Source organism: Lupinus angustifolius, chromosome LG15, assembly GCF_001865875.1.
Source record: "Lupinus angustifolius cultivar Tanjil chromosome LG15, LupAngTanjil_v1.0, whole genome shotgun sequence".
Taxonomy (NCBI): Eukaryota; Viridiplantae; Streptophyta; class Magnoliopsida; order Fabales; family Fabaceae; genus Lupinus; species Lupinus angustifolius.
In genome coordinates this window covers 20,013,415-20,030,123 of record NC_032023.1, presented here as the reverse complement: position 1 = coordinate 20,030,123, position 16,709 = coordinate 20,013,415, and the positions used below count along the sequence as shown (strand labels likewise).

The 16,709-nt window shown below is 32.6% G+C and overlaps 2 protein-coding genes across 5 annotated transcripts; one reads left to right on the top strand and one right to left on the bottom strand.

Annotated features, from left to right (window-relative positions):
• LOC109327912 (transcription factor bHLH74-like) lies at nt 1,556–4,249 on the top strand. Of its 4 annotated transcripts, XM_019561084.1 has the most exons (10): nt 1,556–2,134; nt 2,303–2,412; nt 2,516–2,749; nt 2,836–2,901; nt 2,992–3,060; nt 3,562–3,636; nt 3,730–3,840; nt 3,912–3,993; nt 4,086–4,143; nt 4,174–4,249. In XM_019561084.1, exons 1-9 carry the CDS (start codon nt 1,969–1,971, stop codon nt 4,139–4,141), a joined length of 969 nt encoding a protein of 322 aa, XP_019416629.1. In that variant the 5' UTR covers nt 1,556–1,968; the 3' UTR covers nt 4,142–4,143; nt 4,174–4,249. The 4 variants fall into 4 exon arrangements, with proteins under 4 accessions (XP_019416629.1, XP_019416627.1, XP_019416626.1 ...); XM_019561082.1 differs by having other exon boundaries at nt 1,556–2,412; nt 2,528–2,749; XM_019561081.1 differs by having other exon boundaries at nt 1,556–2,412.
• On the bottom strand, nt 8,376–12,065 carry LOC109327910 (probable xyloglucan glycosyltransferase 12). Its single transcript, XM_019561079.1, has 5 exons — nt 10,774–12,065; nt 10,352–10,660; nt 9,771–10,061; nt 9,568–9,681; nt 8,376–9,470 (listed from the first exon to the last, which is right to left on the bottom strand). The coding sequence occupies exons 1-5, from the start codon at nt 11,539–11,541 to the stop codon at nt 8,838–8,840; spliced, it is 2,115 nt and encodes a 704-aa protein (XP_019416624.1). The 5' UTR covers nt 11,542–12,065; the 3' UTR covers nt 8,376–8,837.

The following is a 16,709-nucleotide window of genomic DNA, read 5'->3' as shown; positions in this document are numbered from 1 at the left end:
ATCATGCTTTCATTTCTCATTCTCTCTCCACCCTTCTGCATGGTTAATAAAATAGTGAAGACTGAAGAGGGATCACGTTGGAGATAACAAATTAAAATGAAATCGATATTAGACAAAATAATCAGGTTCCGGTACTATTTTATACTTCAAAATGTGTCAAATAGAAGACATTTTTTATGTTAATTTTATTCTTTAAAAAAATTGAACTACCGTCAGTGCCGTAGCGTTTTATGGTAGTATGAACGTGTTACTATAAACTTGTGACCCACTGCAGTGTTTTTTTGGTGCCACCCAATGCAGTGTTTTATTGTATATCAATACAAATGATATATCTTCATACTAAATTCTCCAACTAATCTTCATACAAATATTATAAAATAATACTTTATTTATTAATAATTAATTTATAAATGACATATATCACTTTTTTATAGGTATGAAAATATATTAAAAGATATATTATTGGTCATGTATGAATTGTGATGATGAGCAACAATTTGGGGCAGTGGATTTAGCAGATAATTTGGGTTTGAGTTTGAGCAGTAGGAGGACAATAGATAGCATAGGCAGACAGACACCCTACAGCTAGAAACAGTACAAAGACAATAGTTAAAATTAATCATTAGATTCCACCACGTAAACCAACCCATCTTTTCTCTATCATTTTGATTTCTTTTGTTTTTTAATGTTTTTACATTAATCCGAGTAGTTTGTCTAGTTTATAATCTGCAGTATGGTTTACTAGGTCCTATTCAATTTAATTAGTGTAATATCCTGCAATACATTATTTATTATTTATTTGTATTAGTTTTTGTTAAAGAATGAAAAAATATGAATGATAAATAATGCAACAACAATATATAAAACTCATACATTGTTAATGCAATAATATATATAAAATTCATACACATAAATGCATATATTTTTTCTCCAATTTAATCTTGTTATTTTCGGTACTACCATTGATAATCTCTTATCTTTTTTGTCTCTCCCGATAAATATTATTTACATAAATCGAACCATTATGTTGGATATCCAATTCGGCCTTACACCACTAGATTAACTTTGTTGGAAATTTAATCTTGTTTAAGACATAGGTAACTAATGCTCCAATACAAAATTATCCTCAGTGTGCTCGATCTCTTTTTCACTCAGTAGCTGCTTCTGTTTTTTGTACTTGTAATCAATAAAAAATTGATTTTTATGGTTCCTTCTATATTTATTCAACTCCCCATTTGATGAAATTTTTTATAATGGCAAATGTAATAAACCATTTGATGCTCTAGGTGATGAAGTAAGGCACCCAATGAAGAATTTTGAGTAAAATTTGTTGCCTTTAGTATTATTGTTCATGAATTGAGATAATAATCTTGCTGAATGCTGACAACATGAATCGTTTTGTGGTGTTTGATGGAATGGAAGAATTGAAGTTTTAGTTATTTTGAGAACAAAGAAGAAAAGGGAATCTGCTTTATTCGCAGTTTGGTTTAGCTATGACCTAATCACATTGTTTTGTCTATGCCTCACTTTATGCTCTGAAAGGTTCACTTTCCTCTCTAAGGGGGAGCATTTTGTTCTTTTCTATGGTCATTTCAGAAATAGCCTCGACCCTATGGTTTTCCAAGGAACAAGTACTATCTGGTTACTGAACAGAAGATTATATTCCTTTTGCTTTGTGTCAATGCTACAATGAAGCTCTTCTTTTACTTTAACCTTCTCTCTATCTCTCTCCTATAAAGCTGCCAAGTTATTTGTTCCTTGTTGAGTCCAGGAAGATATCTCTCCAGGCCAACTTAGTCAAAATTCTCTTTCCCTTTAATCATGCATCATTTGTTTATTTCAACTCTAGTACCATACCTACATGTTAAACCAATGCTACCCTAATAGATTCATATTATATGTCTTTATAAGTTACTTTATTACCTCTAAGGGTTTTTAGCTGTTTAGGCATTTATTGAATTCAAGGAGATGAGTGGCTTTGAAAATGAGATGGGGCTTCAACATGAAAATGAGGGCATGCAAATTAGTTCTATGTCTCTGGCTAATCCATTTTTGATTGCTTCTTCTGATTGGGGTCCACTTGTTTCATTGAGTCAGGTTCAAACTTTTGGAGGCTCTCCTATGGTTTCTCATAGTGACTTTGCCAATTCATCTTACCCTCTTGTTTTGGAAAATCATGGAATAAGTTGCACATCTCACTTAGTTCAATGTATATCTCACTCAAATCATGAAGTCATGGTCCCAAAGGTTCCCTCCTATGGAAGTGGCAGCTTCTTAGAAATGGTTGATGTAGCTAACAAAGGGTATCAGCCAAATTATGATCCGAGCAATGAAGCGGTAATAGAACCAGGATCTGCACCCAATGACAATAGCAGAAAAAGAGGCCATGACTATAACTCTACTTTAAATAAGGTAAAAGTCCATTGCATTATATCTATGTTATGCCATATATTATTGACTTGTTTATTGGGTTGAGAAAGCTATTGAATTTAAGTGCTTTTAAACCTTTGATTAGAATGCTGCAGGGGATGCAATGAAAGGTTCTTTTGAGAATAACTCTAATGTTGTGAAAGAACAAGATGAAAAGAAATATAAAGTGGAGCTAAGTACTAGTACGCAATTGCGTGGTAAGCAATCGGTGAAGAAAAATAAAGACAACTCTCACAGTGAAGAAGATCCTAAAGAAAATTTTGTTCATCTGAGAGCTGGAAGAGGAAAAGCTACAAATAGTCATAGTCTTGCAGAAAGGGTAGCCACCATAATATTGCAAATGTTAGTTGTTAGAAAGACATTTACTTTTGTTAATATAGAAGTTATGACATCTTTTGATCGCAGGTAAGGAGAGAAAAGATTAGTGAGCGGTTTAGGTTTCTTCAAGAACTTGTTCCAGGATGCAACAAGGTTATTCGAGACGAGTGTTGTTATATGATTTCTCATGAAACCGTATGATTTCTTGTATGCTAATTTTATGGTGTAATTGACTTCTTTTAGATAACAGGCAAAGCAGTAATGCTTGATGAGATTATAAACTACGTGCAATCATTGCAACAGCAGGTTGAGGTATACAATTATACATGTAATCTAACAAATATCATTATTAACCATATTGAATATTGTTCAACTTCAAACTTTAAATGTCGATCTGATTTCCCCTGTTCAAACTAAGTGAAATTAAGCAACTCTGCAGCATACATTTCGATGTTCTCCCGTAGAATGGCCTAATTTCACTTATGTTGGACAATTTGTTTTAAGCAGTGACTTTTTTTATCCCTATAGCTTGCTCATTAGTACATAATCCTGTGTAGTTTCTGTCCAATGCCCATGTATAGTGTATGCTTGAAACTGATAAATACAGAGATATTATGCGCTATAGGCTTCATGATCAGAGGCATAACATAATATTAACATACCACAAGGTATAATTGAAACATAATCAAACCACCACACTAAGATAAACTGTAATTTATCTTAATTGTATAATGTCTAGGTGTAACACATTTTTAAGTGTCAATCCAATTCATGGTATTCTGACTACTCAACTTACTAAGATTTATTTTGCAGTTCTTGTCCATGAAACTTGTCACTGTGAACCCAGAACTGAATTTCGACGTAATAGAGCGAATCCTCTCCAAAGATGTAAGACGAGTTCTAGCCAGTTTTGGTTCCCTAATGCATTTTAGTACATAGCAAAATTCTAACTTAATTTGTTTCTCTAATTATATTCTCTAGTCACATGTTGAACATAATAGACATATTGGTGGATATGGTCCTACAAACAATTGTTCTAATCCATTCCCAACCATGTTGAGCACATCAACACAAATCCTTCCTTTGCCCCGGGTAAAGTTTTAAGATATTTGAATACACTAATCTTTGTTAAATTTTGGAAATAATTATAAGTTTATATGCAGTCTGTTTTGGACCAAGAGTTTCATAGCTTATATGAAATGAGCTACAACTCTACTAATGTTCTTGACAATTTGGCACCTAATGGTAATAATAGGCCTAAACTTCTTTGTAATTTTGCATAATCAATTCTTATTTATGTGACTCCTTCTAATTAATTGTCACGTTGAACAGGACAGAGACAAATAAAATACAAGTAATAATGCTTGGGATGAATCTTATTGTTTTGAACTAGTGTTGGTTCTCTCCTTTTTCCCTTTACTAAAGTAATGAATGAAAAGCTTCTTACTACATAGAGGAGCCAAATTGTTGCATAATGCAAGAGGATGAGAGGTTGTTACATATCATTTTAGTTTCTACAAATTGAAATGCAATCCTTTGTTAGATATCATTTTAGTTTCTTGATTCTTATATTATCATTTATTTGAGAATAGTTGTGAGATAATGGTTCCTATATCTTGATTTCAGATCCTATATAACAAGTAACAATATAGCAATATTTCGGGTGGGGGCAATAGGGCAATATTCACAGATTTTTTATTATTGAAACTTACCAAATAAAAGAGAATTGAAACTGTTCTTCTATTTTATTTCACCTAGAGAATTCAAATTTCAACTTACCCGAAGCTTAAAGCCAGAGGAAAACTATTGAGTTGGAATTTTATTCGAAAATATAGTGTTTGAAAATTTTCAATATATTTTTATTTTTAATCTTTAACTAGTGCCTTTAGTTAGTATTCTCCTTTATTTTAGACTGTGTAGGTATGCCATCAATACTCTGGTTATATATAGATGTTTTTTGTTTTCGGTAGAACTAACTAAAGTAAAGGGATTTATAGTTATAGAAGAAGATTGTAAGATTTTAAAGCTATTTTTTGATAAATTAGTGCAAAAGTGCAAATAGCTTTTAAATAACATAAGACCTTTGACAAATAATGTTCATTTTCACTCTTTAATTTCTTTATCAAATTTATTCAACCCAAAAGAGAAAATATTTTATATATACTAAGTATTTTATATATTGGCATTATATTATCCATTATTTAATATTAATAATTATTAATTTTAAATAAAAATAATATTGTACACTATATTAAAACAACTCAAAACACCTTTTTCATCTGCTGCATTTACTTATGTAATTAATTAATAAGTAGATAAACTATAATATTGTATATTTTTAGTTACTTAACAAAAATTAACTAGTTCCAACTTATTAAGCTAAATAATTTAATTAAATCAATTGTTTTGATAAAGCTGTAACATTATGGTTAGTTTAATTGAAAAAGATTTATAAGGTCAAAGCATTGAGAGACAAGTAAAACTTAGGGCATATTATACATTTTGTAAGATATAAGATATAGCTAGATCCTAACTATTGTGAAAGGGAGGGGCTATAATCAAATTATTAAGAATACCATTTGATGAGAGGAATAATTATACTTATTAAAATAGATTAATTCCCAATCGGATAATGAAATATCTTTAGATATAAAAAAGTAGTCAAAATACAAGACTAAAGCAACTCATGAAAAAGACATAAATTTTTATAGTATTCTTTAAATCATGCTACAAAATTATGTACAGAACGTTACAAGAGAAAAAAACAAGAACCCTTACCCTGCATTTTTTGAACCTTCCTCTGTCCAACACATTCTATTTCGATATATTTACTTTATTCCATCCAATATTTATGATAATCAAATTGTGCATAGTACGATTTTTAATTTATCCTCAGTTATCAAATAAGTAATAACATAAAAAGTTATCCTTAACTGAATTATTACTTATTTCTACTGTACTTTCCGTAAATACGAATAAAATGACCCTAAATGTATGTCTAATCTTAGATATAAATTACATTAAACCTTGGTCACAATAATTTTCTCAATTCAGAAAATTTACACCCACTATCATTTTCAGTTCTGTCCCTACTATTCTTGAATGATATTTAATTCCTGTGTACAATTTGTTTGTAAATGACTATCGGTTGAAACATCACATACAAAATGAATACCAACTAGAAAAATCACATCATTGGTTTCTGATGCATGGACTAATACAATCACTGGTTAAACAATATGTTTCATACCATCTTACTCATCATTACCTGTGATTGGTTTGAATAACTTTTTTCTTCAAGTAATTTAATTTTGGGAGGAACTAGGCATGGAAAATTATAATCTCTGCAGAATTGTGTACATTTACTTATTTTGGTCTCTTTTATTAGGGAGGTCAAAACCTAGCTATGGAAATGGTACTCTATAGACTATAGTACATCTGAAAAGATTCACAATTTCACCTTGGCAATTTGCTTTATGGTTGAAATGGTACAACTTGGTACAAAGATGATTTATCATTATTTTTATCCCATTTTCCTATTCCGGTATAATGAAAAGGTGATACTTTATTCAAAAGAAAGATTCTAAAAACAGAAAATAACATATTTATATTACTTATAGAAAGTTTATTAACTAAGTAGATAAGGACATACTCACTTTGGGATAGATGATTTACATTCCTATAACTTAACAAGTAGAGAAGGTTATAAATATGATTGCCCAGTATCACAAATGGCACTTCTTTTCTTCATAAACCAAAGGTTTCATCACTTTCATGTGAAATGTAAAATAGTTTGCATCTCAAAAAAGTGCATACCACATTTATTGTGTATTTATGTAGGTGATCTCTACCCATCTTCTGTCTCATTCATTCATTTAATTAGGATAGGAGACACCTAACCTTGTAGCACATTTCTTGATGGAAAATGAAATATATTGGGTGTGATATTTAATGGTCTAGGCAATTCATATGGGTAGATAAAGAGTAGATTTAGAACAAGATAAATCAATAGCTTTTAGGTTCATTTGCTGAGTGGTAGATCTTATTAGCTCATTTTCACACCCATCCATAATTAAATTCTTATTCATGTTTATTATCTAAGTAATCCAATGCAAGTAGAGCATTAACTTTTTAATATTTTTTTACTATATAGGGAAAGGTTTGGGGGTACTATCTATAAATCCTGCTGAGTTTCTCATATGAAAAATAAAAACAATCTTGTTATTTGAATGATAATAATATATTACTATTTTTGATGATGTTTAGAATGATAGCAACTTGTGCACTCTATTTTGAAAGACTAATATTAAGTTGAGTTACCTATCTTGAAACAATATTAACGATTTCTCATTATTTTCTATTTCTTTTATAACTTGTAATATATTTTCAAGTGTTACAACAGTCATAACTACACAAACCAACTCAATCAAAAGCAAGTTGATTCAAGTTTGTTCTTAAGATCAAAATGACATATACCCAACCCAATATAACCCAACCAATTTTGTTTGTTTCAATTATAAATTTCCATAAATACATTAACTCACGTGCAACCAAACCCACTAAAACATATTCACTATTCTGCTGCCTCTTTAGTCTAAAACCCTTCAAGATTTCTTTGTCAACTTGCGTGAAGGATCAAATACTTTCATATTTTCATTCCAACATTTAACAGAACGGTAAAAGTCGTATAGATAACTTGGTAAGTTTTCCAACAAACATGGAATGATAACAAATCAAATGAGATGTGGGGTTGGTGCAATGCAAATTGTAACAACTCATTGTCATTTGTCTGCATTTAATGAACCTTTTTACTAAGAATAAGCATGCCCAACATTTAACTGATAACGTTAGGTGTAGAAAAAATAGCATGATATCAGAAGACTAGAACAAACATTTATGGAGTAACTATGGGTATTGATGATGATAGGTGTGTCCTTGTGTGTTTCATTCTAGAGCTTCCAAGATTACATTTGAAGATATAAAAGTTGTTTGGAAAGAGAGATAACATGTGGAAAATTTTAAGCAAGATCAAGTTTGCATCAAATACATGGTTTGGAGTGAAAATAAGAAAATATGGTATTTTTTATTTTGGTAACTTTTATGATGAATATTCCTACAAATGTTGATATTAACTTTATAACATGAATAATTCAAATTGAACTCAATTTTCACCGAAATAATTTTATCCACAATCATCAAACACAAGCTAACTCAGAAAAAAATCCATACACACCAAGTATGTTTATTTTGGCCTTCACATCTTGCAGACACGGATTTTAACTAAGCTACAAAACCAAGCTTCCAATGTTTCTCACTGTGAGAATTGGTGTTTCCAAATAGACACTAAATAATGTTAGTTCACTAGGTTGGTTGATTTGGAGGATTTTTGTCTCACATGAGACAATAGAACACATGTCAAGGTAATGTTCTCTCTTTGTCCTTATTATAAGATATCATTCATGTGAAAGTTTTTGATACTTCTTTTTAAAAGGCATTTACATTTTCTATGTAGTGTTTCTTTTTATTTGTTCATTACAGTGAAGCAATGACATTTATGTATTACAATCATCACGAACCATTCATGAAAGTAATAAAATCCCACTTTTCTATCATTATGAAAGTAGATATAAAAACAAAAAATTGTGCAATTTGTATAGCCACAGGACCAAGGAAATCGTTCCAAAAGAATATTCGTTGTTCTAGACATTTTGCTGTCAAGGAATGTCCAATAGAGGTTTGAAATTTGGACCACAATAGTTGTTACAAAAGAATTGATCCGACAAAGAAATAATCCACATACAATTACAAAATACAAAATGAATAAAAAAACAAAAGAAGGCTAAACTTACACAAGTGTATCTTTTTCCAAAATTCTAAATCTTCTTACAAGCCCATAGTAAATTCAATGTAGTGTCATATTGGGTGGAATTGGTAGTGGAGGAAGATGGCATTCTTGAATCCCCTCTCCAGAACTATCTTCAGTGATTGATTCATACAAAGGGCATGCATGTCCACCCTTGTTTATCTGTGTATATGTAAATTCATGCATGAATCTGAACATAATACAAAGTGGTGTAATTTTTCATCTCTTAGTCAACCTGTTCACCAATCAAGTCTAGACCAACTAAGAGGAATGAAATGCCCTGGAATAGCAAGAAGTAGAAGTGGATTCCTTGAGCAGAGAGGAGACTCCTTGCTGAGGCTGTTAGAAGTAGAAATGCCAAAGCAAGTTCCTTCATGTATATTCTGTTATGCTTCTTCTTTTTCTTCTTAACCGCCTTTTCCTCTTGCTGCCTTTGGATTTCCTCTTTCATTTCCTCGAGATCAGGCGCGGATGACCCTCTTTGATGCTTTGCTTTCTCAACCAATGAAACTAGATCACCCTCTGAGGAACGGCCGGATTTCTTAGTGACAACCCACTCATATGCGCTGCCAAGCTGGAATAGGCCGGAGATCATGGCATTGAATTTGGTAACTGACATAGTGTTCTCAAATAGGAGATAAGGAACAATAAAGGGGAAGGCTTTTGGAGCGGGGAGAATGTTAAGAAACGACATGGTAGCAGGGATATAACAAACAACCCATGCAGGAAGCTCGGCTTCAGGTACAAACATTGTCATGGGGAGAATTATACAGAATAAGGTAAATGAATAGAATGGTAATATCAGTTTTCTGAGAAGGAAGAAGAGAAATATCATATTGAATTTCTTCCATGTGCTTATCTGCAAAAACATAATTGATACCAACACAAATAAGACCACTATAACAAAAGATGGCACTGTATGATCAGAAAAACATGTCTTGAGATAAGCATATAACCTTGGCCTTTATGATATCAGGCAAACAAAGGCGGAACAATTGCATTGGCCCAGAATGCCATCTATGTTGCTGTTTCCTATAAGCTTCATAAGATTCGGGTAGCTCACATTGGCACTGAAAGCATTTATAAATTGAAATCAGTAAGAGTCTAAGAATGAATTAATTAACTTTGATAAACAGTTGGTATGATTTATTGTGCAAACCTCGACGTCATTGAGGAAAATAAATTTCCAGCCATGAAGATGAGCCCGAACAGCGATATCCATGTCCTCGACAGTGGTCCTCTCCAACCAACCCCCAGCTTCTTCCAAAGCCTTTATTCTCCACACTCCAGCCGTTCCATTGAACCCAAAGAAATTAATGAAAACACTATTGACTTGCTGTTCCACCTCAAAATGGAATGATAAATTAATGTTCTGCAACCTTGTTAGCAGGTTCTCATCCTTGTTCACAAAGGACCATCTTGCTTGAACAAGCCCTAATTCATCATTATCCTGCAGTATAGTTTCGCCAAGAGGATCATTTCACTAAAACATAAACATCTACCAAGGTTCATCAAGTTATAGCGAAGATAACAAAGTTATAAGGCACTTATAACTATTTCACACATGATTAAAAAACTGGGTAAAAAAATGGAAGTATGGAGAGGTATATTTGTCATATATTATTTTATACTGCCTAGATATTATAAAGTTGCTAATAGTTAAGGACAAATAAACGTTTAAAAGGCTACTTATAAACTGAAGACAATAGTAACTAAAAAAATGACATTGAATTAAGTTACCTTAAAGTGAGGAACAGTCTTTTTAAGGAAGTCTGGAGTAGGTTGAAAGTCGGCATCAAAAATTGCAACAAACTCATAGTCTTTCACATAGCTACAATTCATGGCAGATTTCAGATTACCAGCCTTGTACCCATCTCTAATTACCCGATGCCGGTACAAAATGTTGGCACCCTCTTGTTGCCATTTTTCAACCTCCTCCTTGATGAGTGATACTGTAATTGGGTCATCCGAATCATCCAGAACTTGAATTAGAAACTTGGACTTTGGCCAATCCAAATTACAAACGGCAGCAATTGATTGTTGATAAACCTACAAAAACAAAACACATCATAAAGTTAGTAGATCAACACAATTAAGGACATAGAGCCAAGTGTTCAAACTGAACAACAAAAACACAAGGATAGCCATAAATAGTACTTTACCTCTTTCTCGTTACACATAGGTATCTGCACTAGCACCATAGGAAAGAAACCCTTCTCCCCAGACTCAAGATCTAAAACACCTTCTTTTGGAACAGGTTTGATTTTCTTAAATCGGATCCAAAAACAACCTAAACAAAGAACCAACCTATCCAAACTCTGAATGAAAAACAGCACAATACAAGCATTTGCAAGAAACTGCAGAGGAGGAGCAAAGTATTCCACCCGAATCAAAACCCACTGTGCATAAACCCAATTGAAAAAATCCTTGACTCCAAAAGCAGGTGCCCAATACAAATAATCCAACTGAAGATTAGATGCACCAAAATGCCAACCTTTAAAGTACGCAGCCACCTCAAAACATAACAGAAGCACAGACACAACTAGAAACACTTTGATACATGAATAGAACTTGCTCTTAACAGTAGGGTTCTCCTTCTCCCTGCCAACACGGTCATTGTCGACATCAGCATCGGTTCTTCCGGAGGCTACACGGCGCTTCACGGCAGAGACTAATGTCAACAATGCAGGGGCAATGGAGGTTAAGCAACCAGCTGCTCTATGAGCTTTGAGGAGAAGAACCCATGTGAGTTGCTTTGCATTTTTCCCTCTTCCTTTGTCTCTTGCACTAGCAGAAGGGTTTGTGATGAGAAAATCTTCCTCTGATGGACCCTCAAGCTCAACCATTGACCAATTAGGATTCTCCATCTTCACCACCACTGGGGTTGCCCTGTTACCCTCTTTCACACCCCAATTGAATAAAGTTGCCATTTTTGGTTCTGATCTCAGAACCCAACAACCTCAGGGAACAAAAACAAAGGTTACTATACCTCCCTTCTTCTTCTCTATATATTTTTCCTTTTTTTCTATTTATTTTGTTTCCCCTGTAGAAGGGTCTTCAAAAAAGAGAGGAAGGAGAAGCAAAAGACTAGAACTTTGATCTCATTGTCAGAAAAGAGAAGGAAAATAAGATATTATAATGATAACAGACGCGTGTAGGAAGAAAGCAGAGCAATGCGTCTTTAAGACAGTGAGACATTAGGAGCAAACCTATAAGGTGAAAGTGTTTGGTCTTGTTTTCAGAGAGAACACTATGAGTTAATAATAATGGATCAGTCCAAAAACAGAATCGGTCCCCGTCCAACTACAACACCTTGGAATGAAAGAAGGAGTGAGCGAAAATGGGAGAAAGATAGCAACATATATTGGAACATGGAAAGTGGAAAAAGAAAGGGAAACAGCTCAACACGTCTTTGTTTTTGATTCTGAGTGCTAATTTGTTTTCTATTTTAACATAGCTGGAATTCAACAAGAATAATATAATAGAATAGAATATTATATTATATTACCCAGAAAGAACCTTCACCCGTCAAATAAACAAACCTACCCTAAGGATTCTATTTTACTATAATAGTAACACTTTGATTTTATCAGTTACACCTTAAGCATCATACAATGCAATGTAAACACAATTGATAAAAGTGGTCAAAATCACGATGTAAGACACAAAATTTCCGACAAGTACCTTAATTTCCTTTATTCACCCCCACTACCAACTCCTAATTTTTAATAAACATTGACAGCAACCACACAAAGGTTCCAATGTTTTAACCGTGTTAGGTAAGGATGGTTAAAAATTACAGAGATCTTCTGCGTGCTGAAATTGAAAGCTTCTTCCATCCTTTCTTTCTGGGTTGTGGGTCTCCATCTTCGCGCGTGACACAAAAAAAAAACAGAAATTTGTTTAAAGATTATTTAGACCATTTATTTAATGCAGTATAGTAAAAACTATAAACTAAAAAGTGGGTTAATCAAAGGTGGAGAAAGTTCAGGGAAGTGTGACCTTCTATTAACAACCAAGCGGAAACCAATGAGTAAAAAAGCCAAAAAAAGTGTCTTTGAATTTAATTTAATAATTCATTTTCTAAACTATTTTTATTCCATACTTTTATAATTTTATTTTATTTTATTTTGTTGGTGGTGGAGAATGTTAGAAATCCATAGCCGTCCCTCCCAAATTGTGGAGCTGACCAAGTCCCCAGTCTTCCCATAAGAAAGGTAGTAATGCTAATAAATTCCAAGCTTTTATATTTTGGACACGATCTACCTAATAGCGTTACTAACACGCCTTTCTTATTTGCCATTTTTGGCACTGTATTCATTAATATCAATGGCTGAAGCTACTGCGTACCGTGGATATGGATGACATAAATTTTAACCTACAAAATTTAAACAAGTCGATAGTAACTGGTCTCAGATTTTGGGAAGATGTCATATACCAGTTTTTTCTCTGTCTTTTTGGTAAATTGGTGGTTGAGTTATCAATTCTTAATCTGGTTATCTATGCGACTTCAGATTTTGCTTGTCTAGATTAATCAAGCTTACTGTTTCAAATGATTAGGCTCAAGCATATTCTCTCGATATAGCATCACGTGTTTTTCATTTTATAATATCAAACTACATGGATGTAGTTGCATCCGTTTTTATTCACATGCTTCAAAAACAATAAGAAATATCTTGAAATAAAAAACTCATATCCTCTTCACCACTTTCCTGATTTGATGTATTTGTCACGACAAAAAGTACTGGATGATGGTAGAAGATCAAAGGAGTATTGAAGATGCAATTGTCCTTGCAATAATCTTGAGTGAACGTGATAAAGGATGACAAAGTGTTTTTCATTTAGAGAAGGTGAATAATGGAGATAAGAGTGATGTTTATTTAAGTTGGTGATTAACAAGAGGAATTAGGAAACAAAGGCAACCAACAATTTTTGTTTTATAATTTTGCTTATAGTCCTTGAAAATTAGAAAATTTTCCCAATCCCCCTAAATTGGGATATTTTAAATTTCAGTCCTTCTAAGAATCTTAAGTTCACATGTTGTTGATGTGACAACAATGATGTAGCCTTGGTCACGTCATGTACGACTTTCCAATCAAATTTAAAGTTGGGGACCAGAAAGCTAAGGACTAAATTAAAAACATTATATTATAGGGACGATTGTCAAAACTACAAATAGACTAAAATTATATTTAAGCTTCCTACTAAATCCATACAGAAAAGTGAAAATGTCTGTGATCAATGTTGCGCTTATGGTTAAACCCGACCTTTCAAAAATATGTAATGATGAATCAAACCAAGTACGAGCACTAAGAGGTGTGTAATTCATCTAGTTTGGAGAAAGTGTCTCTAACATAGTATTATATTGTACGAGAATTGAGTTATTGAGCAAACACAATCTAAATGGAATCTACTAAAGCCCCTTACAGGGGCATGGAATGTCTGAATGAAATTGATTACATACCTTTTCTTCTATGAATTTCCAAAATGAAAAAAATAAGAATCCAGTAATCTAATTCTCTAGCCGGTAGAGAATTTTACTCGCGGCAGAACCATATTTTACCTGGATGATAATTGAATGTAGAAATGAGGAACTAACTTTATTTATTATTGGGAATAATACCTCACAAATTCTGGTTTCTTTCATGTTTTATTGCCTCGTATGAAGTCATCACTTCTTTGAACTTTGCCTGGGAAGACACTGTAACAGTTTCACATCCACAGACCCGTGATTAATAAATGCCATGGTTTAAGATTACAAGATCTTACGCATCATAACAATTTAAAGACCTGCCTATATTATTCTGGTTCTTATCAGGATGATACTCCTTCGCCTTGGTCCTAAATGCCTTCTGCAAAGACGGGGAATTTTGAAAGGAAATTAAGACATAGTAAAAAGGTAATTTAGATGACACAGAGAGCAATATGAATATGTAAGAAAAATCAGCTAGGAGGACACACCACAGGAAATCAAATCAGAATTGATGTCACATGAACATCATATGTGAACACAAATATAACAGTATGGCAAACTTGTACTCCTTTTGTATAAGCCTTTTTGAGGTTATAGAGTAGTGTTGGTCCTTTTTATAGGGACACTTTTCAAAATTGTGTGCCTAAGAAATATTTTCGTGACCAAAATACACTTACATTAGTTGATTAGGAAGAGAAAATCATTAATTAATCGAAAGGAAAGAGAAGATGAATAAGTTCCATTTTCCTGTGCTTCTGGATAATCAGTCCTCCCGTCTCTGAAGGATGTATCAGCCGGATGGGGATCTGCTGTCCCCAACCACGTCCCCTGACCAATCACAAGCAAAATTGATAAAGTTATGAATATTTAATTTTTGTTAACTGACGTGTTATGATAGGATTGGTCTGTGACAGAGTTTGGAACAAGATATCCTTCTCTGTATCAGCCTTCCTTCCTGTACCAATCTTCTCTCTGGAAGTGATGATATGCACCAGGCTCTTCTTCCCTCCAGCCTTCATAGCTTCTTTTGGATTTCTTTCATGTTAATCGAAATATTTTATTGCCTCCCCAAGATGTCTGTGACTTGGAAAATTGCAACACGGTGTTCAACAGCATGCGCAATCAGTTTCACAGCGACTCACTGCAGCTCAAAAGGATAAAATAAAAACCTAGACTCTTCATAGTAGCAAATCATGTAAAAACACAAAAGGAAAGTCATGTATTCATAGAATATAAGATAAGTAAGATTTTGTACTTTAGAAAACTCAAAACATCAACCACTCATGCAATTACTCTAGTAAGACTTCAATGCCATTATTTTGTAAAAATAAGTTTAAATAAAATGTTGATTCATTTCTACGTAGTAACGAAATAGAAACGGTTAAATACCTGAACAGAGAACCACTCAACAGTTCTTCATAGCGGACAAACCTGCTGCAAAAGAACTAATAACTATCAATATCCACCATAAGCAACAATCACAAAATTCACGAATATCTGGAATCTCAAACTAAACCTAAAAAAATCAATTGAGAAAAAGAAAACTAGAAACAAAGTTGCATAACAAATTGAAGAGAAAGAATGCGGAGAGCTCACTCTTTATCTTTCTCCCCACCATCCTTCATGTTTTCTCCTCCTTCCTAACCGTCACAGAATCGGATTCAACGATTCTGATGACTAAATCCACAATCTAAACACATCTCTTAGATTTCCTTTCCCGCTTGCATTTTTTATATCTTCGTTTATATTCTTCTTTTCACCATACAATTCAAATAAAGTTACTAATCAACACTCAAGTGGTGAAAAAAATATATGTTTAAATTAAAAATTTAATTTTAAAGTGTTTTTCTGACCAATTACAACTAAGTTTTAGTTTATTAGAATTCTTCTATCCTATTTTTGTGGAGAGGTTCCATTATCCTATGAGTAAATTAAATAACTTTTTATACATCTTAGTCATTACTTGTATGATATCTAATAGTACATATAGTTCATGCGATTTGAATTAGTCAATAGTTTGAACATTACATTTCTATAGGATGAGTGGCTAAGATGTAAAGTTTTTGGAGTAAGTGAATTCCCTCCCACTTTTTGACTTAGTTTTTTATTTTGGAAAATGATGTGAAGTGAGTTTATAATTTTATATCCATATTTATCTATATTTTTATATTATAGTCAAAAACAATTTGTAACTATGATGTTTGACATAAAAATCCTATAATATAATGATTTTTATATTTGAGTCTACATTTTTTATTGAGTTTATATAATGCACTTTTTATATTTATACACTTTATATCACACAAAATAAGAGTGTGGATTGACAGACAATGTATGCCGATCGACACACTAATATTATTAGATAAAGATAAAACATGATGTAACGACCAATTTTTAATTTCATATTTTGTTTTTAGCATTTTTTAACTTCTACAAAAAAAATTTATATAATTCTAAGTAAGTACCATATTTCACCTTAAAATAGACATTATAATAAAAAGTTATAACATAAGTATACCCAATAAAAAAATATTATAATTTTCAAAATCTATAAAAATTAAATATTTAATTTTATAAAATAAGAATACAGTTCGACAAACACAATATATAAAACGACACATTAGT

Excerpts from the sequence above, each read along its gene's own strand:
- LOC109327910 (XM_019561079.1), bottom strand. The coding sequence starts at position 11,541 with ATGGCAACTTTATTCAATTGGGGTGTGAAAGAGGGTAACAGGGCAACC. Across the intron at positions 10,062-10,351 it reads AGACTGTTCCTCACTTTAAG|GATAATGATGAATTAGGGCT; the intron begins GTAACTTAATTC and ends ACTATACTGCAG. Across the intron at positions 9,471-9,567 it reads CTGATATCATAAAGGCCAAG|ATAAGCACATGGAAGAAATT; the intron begins GTTATATGCTTA and ends ATGTTTTTGCAG.
- LOC109327912 (XM_019561081.1), top strand. The coding sequence starts at position 1,969 with ATGAGTGGCTTTGAAAATGAGATGGGGCTTCAACATGAAAATGAGGGC. Across the intron at positions 2,750-2,835 it reads GTCATAGTCTTGCAGAAAGG|GTAAGGAGAGAAAAGATTAG; the intron begins GTAGCCACCATA and ends TTTTGATCGCAG. Across the intron at positions 2,902-2,991 it reads TTGTTCCAGGATGCAACAAG|ATAACAGGCAAAGCAGTAAT; the intron begins GTTATTCGAGAC and ends GACTTCTTTTAG.